Consider the following 10,375-nt stretch of genomic DNA (forward strand, 5'->3'; position numbering starts at 1 on the left):
CATAATTATCATTATATAAAACTATATATAGAAAAGTCACATAAAATTTTCCTTATTTTTAAAACATATTCGAATATGCCTATTTTTTTTGTAAAAAGGTGGTGACGTCGCACAAGAAAAAAAAACATCAAAGATGGTGATTTGATCAAAGCTAGCTTGGAAAAACAATTGTCGAAGGATTGTTGTAAACAATATAAATTAACCCAAAATGACGAAAACTAAATTTATTTAAGATTTGAACCCTTTGTGTTAATCCTATGGTTTCAAAGATGGTCTGAGATATTAATAAAGTTGGGTCTGATGATTTTGAATGGCCCAAAACTTATTTACCTAATACAGTATTCCTCAAGATTGTAAATTAAAATCCCTAAAAAAGGCGCAAAGATAAACCAAAAAATTTGCTGCCAAAGAAAAAAATAAAAAGATAAACAAGAAATTACAGACCTCACGAGTCAAAAGGTATGGTGGATTTTTTCTTCTTCTTTGAATCTTTTTTGAAGTATCCTCACTTTTGAAAGTGAGACCATAACTTTCATAACTTCCAAATGATTTCCGTATCATCTAATTTGTCCTACAATCTCTCCTTAATCATTCTGATTAGATTTTCTTTCGTTTATGGCAATCACGATATGCGTCATTTCAATACTGTTATTCAATTCTTGTCAATGTGTTTACAAACGTAATGATGAGCTTTGTCTAATTGTTATGTATGCTATTTTACTGTTTTGCCCTGTCCCAGTTATTGTAACATTATGGACTCCGGAGACAAAAACTCCATGGAAGGAACACCAGCTTACACGGAACGAGACAGTGGAATCGTTGCAATATCTCCACTATGTGATCACTACAATAATCAAATGAGAATTGATTCTCCTACTACTTGTTCCGATGAAGAAATCATCGAGTCTTTGTATCAAAACATCTTTAGTATTGCTCTCTCTCTTCAAATAGAGGAATCTGGTTGTGGTTCTCACACACCTCTCTCTGCGCCTTGCCCTGGAGCTCCCATGAAGCTTACCAAGTTATCAAGAAACATCGATCCAGGATTCCAAAGAAAACTCTTTTGACATGATATTGCTTCTTCTTTTTTTCTCTTTACCTTTAGTCTTGTGTTGGGAAAAAATAGTTGGTGTTGTATTTGTGTTCATGTGTATTGTGATCCTATCTGGAAATGTCCTCAAAAGATATATTTGCATCTAACCAAGAAATATCATTACTAGTTTCATGATCATTGAACAAGACAATATTATAAAAGCTATATATATCTGAGAGGTTTAAAACTAAGAGAACTCTCTCCTCAAACTCACTTGTCATGGAAACGAAAGCTTCATTTACAGACACAGAGTAAGTAGAGGCTCCAATTATTCTCTTACTTTGTGTTGTTCCATATACGCTTTATCTGCTTCTGCTACGCGGTCCTGGAACATCGTCCATTCGTTTCTGCATCTCTCTCTCACCTGAAACCGGGGAAAACACACACACTGAGGTTGTCTAGAGGGTAGAGAAGCAGATTTCTACTAGTAAGTGTGATAATGTGGGCTAACTATTTACCCCTTGCCATGGAGATTTCCCCTTTTCCGACTCACCCTGTCAAATTTCATTACCGAGTCAAGAGATCATTCAGAGACATAAGAGCAAAATTTATTCACTGCTCAGTGATAAAAAGTAAATTCACCTGACTACCAAGGGAAGGAATCACTTGATGGATAATCCATTGTGAATCTACCACACCTATCTTCTCATGAGCAGGCTGAAAATGGAAGAGAAACACATACAGATGGAGACTTAACAAGGAGAGCTCGTGAGATAAACATAGCACCCAAAGGCTTTACATAGGAAGCAGAGAGGGTAGTAAGTAACCTCAACGCATCGTCTCAGAGCAAAATCAAGACCCCATCCATGAACAAGATCATTCTGCACCAGAAACAAACAAGGTAATTAAAAAGCCACCAACTGATGGTCCTGAAGACGAGACATACTCGTTTTGCTAACTTAATCAGAAACAAAAGTAGATTCATAATGCCACATTTTCTAGTCATATGCATTCGATGTCTAATTGTCACAACAGTGACCAAAGATCTTATAGTTAAACAAAAACCTGAATCATATGCCATACACATCGCCATGCTTCTCTAGAAAATACGGGTGCCATAATCTCAACAAACCTGCAAGTGGGAAAACACAGTTGTGAAAATGATAAAAGCACTCTATAGTAGGCTAGGCAAAGAGAGAGAGAGAGAAAGAGAGTACAGAGACTTACGCAGCACATGGAGGTAAATGTGGATCACTGCACCATCCTGGTTTTTCTTTTGTTTCTCTGTTCACCACTCAAAAATATTCGAGACAGATTTCAATGCAAAGGAAAGGTAAGAGAGAGAGAGAGAAAGACGGCTCATACTTGTGGACATCTCGGTCACCTCTCCTCTTTGTCATTTCCCATGTAAGTCCGTTGTTTGGCTCTAACCCTGGTTGAGAAATCTCCAAACCATGCTTCTTAACTAACTCAATGTACCTGATAGTAAACAATACAAAATGTAAATATTGTCATTGATGTATAACCACAATTCAAGACAAGTAACTCACCTATCTGCATTGAAGTGCTCGACCCCAAGATCTTCATCCCATATTAATATATACTCATAAGCTGAAACAACATCAGGATGCAAAAATCTCTTTGCATACCACCTGCCAAAAGATAAAACAGAAACTAGCTGAGGGTTTTATCAAACAAATTTTTATGACTGCTTGAAGAATGGAGTACATCGTGCTGACCTCCATCAAATATCTTACCATTTTGTTTGTTTTTTTGCACTGATATGTATCGCTTTTTTTGACCACTCAAACTGGTCCCATTCAGTTGTCCGGCCGTCATAATGGAACAGCAGGATTTGGAAATCTTCAGAAAACTGAAGGAATGATGATGAAAACACAAATCTTAGTGTCCATCCAAACAAGAAACCATATAATACTGACAACATGAGGGGGAAATTGAGCAATTGCAAAACCTTCTTAACAGCTGCATTTATATTGTTCCTCTGCTCAAACCCAACTGTAAAAGTTACGAGATACTTTGGTTTCTTCTTCAAATCCTGTAGAGGTTAACACTTTTTCTTATACATCTCAATCACTATATTGTCAGATTATGCCAATTGTACATCAATAAGACCGGAGAACTTACTTCACTAGGTTCACCCCATAATCTGCGCAAGTAAAAATCTGTTTCTGCCACTATAATTCCTGGAGGAAGTAGTTCTGCACCATGCGGATTAGTTGGAACATATATCTGGAAACATAGAAACAGAAAAAAGGACACCCTTGATTAACACATGAGAATGAAAAGAAAAAGAAGTGCACTGCCTCATGATAATATGTATTATCTATCTTCAAATCTAGCATGTTAAGTCAGCACAGAGATGGTTACCTTAGGAAACTGTCTAGAACCAAAATCTTCAGGTGATCTGCCACCAGAAAACAGTTTCCCATCTGACATGGCTACATCAAAAGATGACATAAGGCCTGAGGGTAAGCTAATCTGCAGAGTACAAAAAAAAAAAAAAAAAAACAGATTGATCAACAAGTGAAAAGAGACAATAAAAAAGGAAGATATAACTATTGATCCCACAGCTAAGCTCATTATACCTTTCTAAAGGAACCTGAAGGTAATGTGATACCAATAAAAAAACCAAACACCATTCCCAAAATTGTGGTCATGATAAGCTTTGCATTTTCATTTCTTCTAGGAGCACCGCTGCAAAAACAAAAACAAAAAAGATAAAACCTTTTTTAAGTAATGTTTCAAAACCAAACAAAAAAAAAAAAAAAAAAAAAAAAAAAAAAGCTCGTTGATTACATCAAAAACAGCCAGGAAATAATAATATACCTCCGGTGCATTATCCCCATCGAAATTTTGCAAAATCTCTCCAAAAATATATATACTGCCAAAATAAAATAAACTAAAAATTCAATCCTTAAAGAAGGAAGAAGGACACAAGAAACTCTTCAAGAACCGAAGATGATGATGAGTGATGAGTATTAAACCATGTTAAAGAAGAAGTGTTAGAGATAGACAGAAATAAAGAGGAAAGAAATCAAGGAACTTTAAAAATCATTGACCCTAATTGATTTAGGAAAGCATAACCGTCCATTCTCTCAAGTTGCTCAAATATCATATCAAAACATTAAAATAGCTAATTAATTAATTCACCACTGTGTTCCACAACACAACACAAGCTCAACCAAAAAACCGACAACAGGGAGGGCTATAATAATTGCAGAAGAAGATGAAAAAAAAAAAAAAAAATGTCGGTGTAATAATGGAAATTGTATGATTTATTTGTTACTAGAGATTCAAGATTTACTTAGACAAAAAGACCGGATTATAAAACTAAAAACACCCCATTACACAAATACGATATCGATTAAAATCAAGTACCAAAGAGAGATACATAATAGTCGCGAAAAATTACCCAAGAAAAAAATTTCAAAAGGAGGAGAATAAGATGTGGTGGTACTTACGGAGATTTGAAAGGTATTCAAAAACTCTGAGAGATTAGGGGTTTTTGAGTCCCTTCTCTCTGATTACGTTGTGAGAGAGATTCAGTTTAGTGAAGAAAACACTGAGGGGAAACAAGAAGAAGAAAGATTTGATTGTTTTTTTGTTTTCTCAGGTGAATTAACAAATAATGAAAAAAAAAAAAAAAAAAAAAAAACACATTTCTTATTTTTATTGATACTTGGAAGAAAGAGCAGAGCCCCCACGCCTTTTTTTTTTTTTTTTTTTTATTATTTTTAATCAAAAAGCGTCACCTCAATCTCTGCATACGTGGCTTCCTTTCTTTTGATTTCTTATATCTTTATCTCCATCTTAATTAATTGTGTTTGCTTAGAGTTTAGGCTAAAACTCGGATGTTAATCAGATATATAGATACTCTCTACAGAATTGTTTATTTTTAGACATCTTTGGAAGAAATACTTAAAATTTTCTATATAGCAAAGATAATGAATAAGTTCAAGAACAAATCTTAAACGCTTAAGAAAAAGCCATGTCCAGACTAAACCAACTCAGTTTGATCCTACCAAAAGAAAAACAAAACCAACTCAAATTTCTCTCTAAACCGCTCAGGGGCAAACCAAAACAATCACAAAAACCTTATTTTTCTTTCAGCTTTCGTCGTCGTCGTCTCCACGAGCAAGCGGACGGGTATAAGGCTTTTGATTTTTCTGATTCTGAGACTTTCTCACCATACGAGCCATTGAAGTCGTCTGATAACCCCCCTCAAGCCCAGTTGCACAACAACCTACAACCATCCCACGAGTCGTTTCTCTTTGAGCCGATAGAGAACTCATGCTCGAGTACATGTACGCTCTCCCTGATCCTTCGTACATATTCCGGCTCGCCATCCTTTCTTGCAAAGTTTTTAGCTCCGCCGACAGTGTTTGACAAAGACTATCACCAACTCGAGCTGACGCTGTCTTGGATAATTCTTCCGCTCGGTGTTTTAGAATCTCTACTGCCGCGCTCAGATTACCCCCATCTGCTAAAACCCTAGCCTCTGACATGGCTTCTGCAACAAGGAACCTGTTTAGTTCCCTGTCAACCTCAATGGACACCACTGCTTCCTCTCCTGTTAGCTCCATTGGCCTTTGGATGCTTACTTCTCCAGAATCCACACGGACTATCCCTTCCGTAACAGGATCTTTGTAGACGCATCTGACCTTCAGCAATGACATAGATTCGGATTCAGCAGACGCATTGTCGCAGCACGGGATTCCAAGAATCACCACGAAGTCCCTTTGTTCTTCTGCGTACATATCTCCAACATCGATTGTGGCGCTTCTCCCATTTGATGCTATGCGGCTCCTGTAGCTTCCTGCTTTTATAGAGGATATTTTCAGGCCCTGCTCGTGAACGCATTCGATTTCAACAACTTGCTCAAGAATCACTACGCTGAGAAGCCCTCCGATACACTGCGCAAAAGCATCCTGAATCACATTCTCTGTTTCGATGAACGAAAACGTGCCTCTAGAGACTGCTGAAATTGTGTGCATTAGCTGAGCATCGTGATCTGAGCCAAATCCAAAGGTATGAATTGGGATCCGGCAAGAACTCGGAAGCAAAGACTCGTAATCTGCTCTGAGATGGACCCTGGAATGAGAAAGAGTATGATTGTCCTGTCCGTCGGACAAAAGAATCATTCCAGAAACAGGGTTCTTCCACCGCCTGCCCTCAATCACTCTTGCACCAATCTTGAGCCCCTCTGCAATGTTTGTCCCGCCTCTAGCAGCCAAGGAGTTAACAGCTTGCATCGCCGCTTGCTTCCCCGTATCAGACATCAGTCTAAGAGGGAATAGTCGAAGAGCCGTGGAGGAGAAGGAAATTACAGAGAGCCTATCAGTCTCACCAAGATTCTGAATCACAAAACCCATTGCCTTTTTCATAAGCTCTAATTTTACTCCGTGCATGCTACCACTCACATCAAGAACCGCAATGAGGTCCAAGGGAGCACGAGTGCGCCTTTCATCATCGCTCACACCCTCAGCCTTAAGATGAACCAGAGCAGCAAAATCGCCACGACTGACCGGTTTGGCCAGCGCAGAGACTTCAGGGAAGAGTTTAATCTCTACGGCTGGATGATCTGAGCGATGAGCAGCACTCTGGATTTGTGTCTCTCCGTGAGGTAAAGGCTCATCATCTTCAAAACCCACTTGAGCCGGAAAGACAGGGACAGGGTGGTAACCATGAAACAAAGGGACTTGTGTCCATTGAACTCTGCATAAAGGGCAAATCCTGTTTCCGTGTTTCACGTTTGAGGTTATACAATCAAAATGAAACGAGTGAGAGCACTCTGCAGTAAACAGAGCCTTCCCGTCGTCCTTTTTAATCTCATCCAAGCAAATCGCGCATGTGCTCTGCAATATCAAAATAAATCTCAATCTTTTAAAAATCTTTAAACCTAACCCTAATTTGTGACAAAAGATAACCTTAACCCTAATAAAGACAGAGATCATAAACCCATTCGATAATAAAATCGCATAAAATTTGCATCACCTCAAAAGAATTAAAAATTGTTTAATAGAGAGAGTGGTCAGAGAGAGAACCTTAGAGGAAGAGGAAGGAGAAGACGGCGGGGGAGGAGAAGAAGCATCGGGGCGGTTCGAGTTTTGATTTCCGCGTTGAGTTTCGTTCTCCATGTTTTCGCTTCCCGATGAGTTCATACTTGTAAAGAAACCCTAGTTACGACCTATCAGAAAAATATTATGTTGAATGTATTGCTTTTTGGTATACGGACCACACTATATATATATATACAATATATACAAATTTAGCTTCCTATAAATTTTGGAAATTTACATTCTAAAAGGATTTTTACCAATTAAACTTAATTAACATTTTATCCCAAAAAAAAGGAGAATATATTAACAAATTAATTTATACAGTTGTTGATAAAAGTAAACTTTAACCAACCAATATACCTGTATACTACTGTATATCGTTGGGACTTGGGAGGATGGAGAAAGCCGGTTACAAAAAATTAAATTAAGCCCAAAAAAAATTGTAACAAATTGATCGAATCAAATTTGCCCTTTTACTAATGATTTTTGGATACTGCATTAATGAAGATGGAGGAAAAAATAATGACGATCGATTCCTATAGGGTTTTTTTTTTTTGAGTTAACATTACTCTATGCATTGGATCCTAAAAATATGCTTGAGAAAACTTAAATTTGTAACAAAGATAATATGTTCTTTTTATACGAATCCACAATAAACCAAATAAGAAAGATAACCAGTATCATATTGTTGGTTAAGAAAAGCCATTAGAAACCATGTCCCCGGTTCAAACAGAACCAACTCAACTTCTCTCTTCACACCACCCAACCAAGTTAAAACCAAAAGCAACAATAATCACAAACCCCAATTCATTATTCTGTCAAATTCGGCTTTGGCTTTCACGAGCAGGGGATGCTTTAGGGCTTTCGAACACCAGTTGCTGAGACCGAGTCACCATACGAGCCATTGAAGACGTCTGATAAGCCTGTACCGGGCTTAAACCGTGGGTCGAGTCTCCACGAGCCGTTGCCCTTTGAGCCGAATGCGAGCTCATGCTCGAGAAGGCGTAAGCTCGCCCTGATGTTCTGTACATCCTCCTGCTCGTCATCCTTTCTTGCAACGCATTCAACTCGGAGGACAGTGATTGACAAAGCCTATCACTCGATCGAGCAGACGGTGTCTCTGATAATTCTCTCTCACGGTTTCTAAGAATTCCAATTGCTGCGGTCAGGTCACCTCCATCCGCTAAAACCCTAGCTTCTGACATAGCTTGTGAAACAAGGAACCTGTTTAACTGCCTGTCAACCTCTATGGACACCACTTCTTCTCCTGTTAGCTTCATTGGCCTTTGGATGCTTAATTCGTCAGATTCCACACGGACAATCTCTTTCGTAACAGGATCTTTGAAGACGCATCTAACCTTTAGCAACGACACAGATTCAGAATCAGCAGACCCATTGTTGTCGCAGCATGGAATTTCAAGAATCACTAGGAAGTCCCTTTCTTCTTCTGCGTACATGTCTCCAACATCGATTGTGGCGGTTCTTGCATCAGATGCTATATGGCTTCTATAGCTTCCTGCCTTTATGGAAGATATTTTCAGGCCACGCTCATGAACGCATTCGATTTCAACAACTTGTTCAAGAATCACTACACTGAGAAGCCCTCCAATACACTGCGCAAAAGCATCCTGAATCACAGTCTCTGTTTCGATGAACGAAAACGTGCCACTAGAGACTGCTGAGATCGTGTGCATTAGCTCAGCATCGTGATCTGAGCCGAACCCAAAGGTATGAATAGGGATCCGGCAAGAACTTGGAAGCAAAGACTCGTAATCTGCTCTGAGATGGACCCTGGAATGAGAAAGAGTAAAGTTGTCCTGTCCATCGGACAAAAGCATCATTCCGGAAACAGGGTTCTTCCACCGCCTATCCTCAATGACTCTTGCACCAATCTTGAGCCCCTCTGCGATGTTTGTCCCGCCCCCAGCAACCAAGGAGTTAACAGCCTCCATCGCCGCTTGCTTCCCCGTCTCAGACATCAGTCTAAGAGGAAATAGTCGACGAGCCGTGGAGGAGAAGGAAATAACAGAGAGCCTATCGGTCTCACCAAGATTCTGAATCACAAAACCCATAGCGTTTTTCATGAGCTCCATTTTGACTCCTTCCATGCTCCCACTAACATCAAGCACGGTAATGAGATCCAAAGGAGCACGAGCGCGCCTAGCATCATCACTCACACCCTCAGCCTTAAGATGAACCAGAACAGCAAAATCACTACGAGTAACCGGTTTCGCCAGCGCGGACACTTCAGGGAAGAGTTTAATCTGGAGGGATTGATGATGGGGACGATGAGCAGCATCACTCTGGAATTGTGTCTCTCCGTGAGGTAAAGGCTCATCATCTTCAAAACCCCTTTGAGGCAGAGAGGTAGGGAGAGAGTCAACATCAGACAAAGGGACTTGCTTCCACTGAACTCTGCACAAAGGGCAAATCCTGTTTCCGTGTTTAACGTTGGAGGTTATACAATCGAAATGGAAGGAGTGAGAACACTCTGCAGTAAATATAGCCTTCCCGTCTTCCTTCCTAATCTCATACAAGCAGATCGCGCACCTGCCCTGCAATTCCTCAGCATAGAAAACAATCTCTAATCACAATTCACACACAATCTTAAACCTATAAAACCCAATCGGCTATAGATGATTAAAAAAAACGAAGATTATATCAGAAACCAAACCCTAATCGGTAAATTCAGATGGATCAAAGCAAAATTAATTATTAGATGATGAAAATTTCATCAGTTCTGCATCATCACCCACATAAGAAAAGGTTGGATCTTTGGATCATATTAGAGAGAGAGGAGAAAGGGAGAGAGAGAGAGAGAGAGAGAGAGAGAGAGAGAGAGAACCTTAGAGAAGCGGGAGAAAGGAGAAGAGTGAGGGCGTGAAGAATCGGGTCGAGTGGAGTCAACGGATGATCTTGAGGCATCGCTAGAAGAAGGAGATGAAGGATCGAGAAGATTATTGAGAGAGTCGTTGGATTCCAGATCCGGTTTCGCTTCTCGCAATTCGTTGGGGCTCTCCATTTTTTTGCTTTTCCGAGTTCTAATTTTTTGTGAAGTAAAATATAATCTGATCAGAGAGACTATAAAGAAGAATGAGAAGGAGAAGGGAGCGGTTACCATATAGAGGAAGAAAGCGAATTGTTCAATTCAAATCCTTTCTAGTAAACGACACGTCAACTTTCTTTTTTCTTCTTTCTCAATTTTAGTTTTTCTTTTTGTTTCCTTCTTTATACGACTTTTTATTTAATTATTTTTCTATTG

At 39.2% G+C, this 10,375-nt stretch overlaps 4 protein-coding genes across 8 annotated transcripts; 1 reads left to right on the plus strand and 3 right to left on the minus strand.

The window, feature by feature from the left end:
* Window positions 1–338: 338 nt before the first annotated feature.
* On the plus strand, window positions 339–1,231 carry LOC104766158 (cyclin-dependent protein kinase inhibitor SMR16). Its single transcript, XM_010489995.3, has 2 exons — window positions 339–459; window positions 740–1,231. Exon 2 carries the CDS (start codon window positions 753–755, stop codon window positions 1,065–1,067), a length of 315 nt encoding a protein of 104 aa, XP_010488297.1. The 5' UTR covers window positions 339–459; window positions 740–752; the 3' UTR covers window positions 1,068–1,231.
* LOC104778611 (uncharacterized) lies at window positions 1,163–4,820 on the minus strand. 5 transcript variants are annotated; one of them, XR_015595026.1, is made up of 15 exons: window positions 4,516–4,758; window positions 3,881–3,935; window positions 3,640–3,748; window positions 3,422–3,532; window positions 3,179–3,283; window positions 2,791–3,089; window positions 2,584–2,685; window positions 2,399–2,512; window positions 2,261–2,317; window positions 2,099–2,165; window positions 1,861–1,914; window positions 1,676–1,750; window positions 1,552–1,587; window positions 1,308–1,457; window positions 1,163–1,196 (listed from the first exon to the last, which is right to left on the minus strand). XR_015595026.1 is itself a non-coding variant. In XM_087508146.1 (15 exons), the coding sequence occupies exons 2-15, from the start codon at window positions 3,898–3,900 to the stop codon at window positions 1,362–1,364; spliced, it is 1,146 nt and encodes a 381-aa protein (XP_087364272.1). In that variant the 5' UTR covers window positions 3,901–3,935; window positions 4,516–4,820; the 3' UTR covers window positions 1,173–1,361. The 5 variants fall into 5 exon arrangements, 4 of the variants coding, with proteins under 4 accessions (XP_087364272.1, XP_087364270.1, XP_087364273.1 ...); XM_087508146.1 differs by having other exon boundaries at window positions 1,173–1,457; window positions 2,791–2,906; window positions 3,006–3,089; window positions 4,516–4,820; XM_087508144.1 differs by having other exon boundaries at window positions 1,173–1,457.
* A 138-nt stretch (window positions 4,821–4,958) lies between these two features.
* On the minus strand, window positions 4,959–7,277 carry LOC104739387 (E3 ubiquitin-protein ligase WAV3-like). Its single transcript, XM_010459725.3, has 2 exons — window positions 7,099–7,277; window positions 4,959–6,909 (listed from the first exon to the last, which is right to left on the minus strand). Exons 1-2 carry the CDS (start codon window positions 7,213–7,215, stop codon window positions 5,161–5,163), a joined length of 1,866 nt encoding a protein of 621 aa, XP_010458027.2. The 5' UTR covers window positions 7,216–7,277; the 3' UTR covers window positions 4,959–5,160.
* A 447-nt stretch (window positions 7,278–7,724) lies between these two features.
* Window positions 7,725–10,320, minus strand: LOC147946538 (E3 ubiquitin-protein ligase WAV3-like). Its single transcript, XM_087508150.1, has 2 exons — window positions 9,959–10,320; window positions 7,725–9,668 (listed from the first exon to the last, which is right to left on the minus strand). Exons 1-2 carry the CDS (start codon window positions 10,232–10,234, stop codon window positions 7,932–7,934), a joined length of 2,013 nt encoding a protein of 670 aa, XP_087364276.1. The 5' UTR covers window positions 10,235–10,320; the 3' UTR covers window positions 7,725–7,931.
* Window positions 10,321–10,375: the final 55 nt, after the last annotated feature.

Source organism: Camelina sativa, chromosome 3 (assembly GCF_030686135.1).
Source record: "Camelina sativa cultivar CO46 ecotype springtype chromosome 3, ASM3068613v1".
Taxonomy (NCBI): Eukaryota; Viridiplantae; Streptophyta; class Magnoliopsida; order Brassicales; family Brassicaceae; genus Camelina; species Camelina sativa.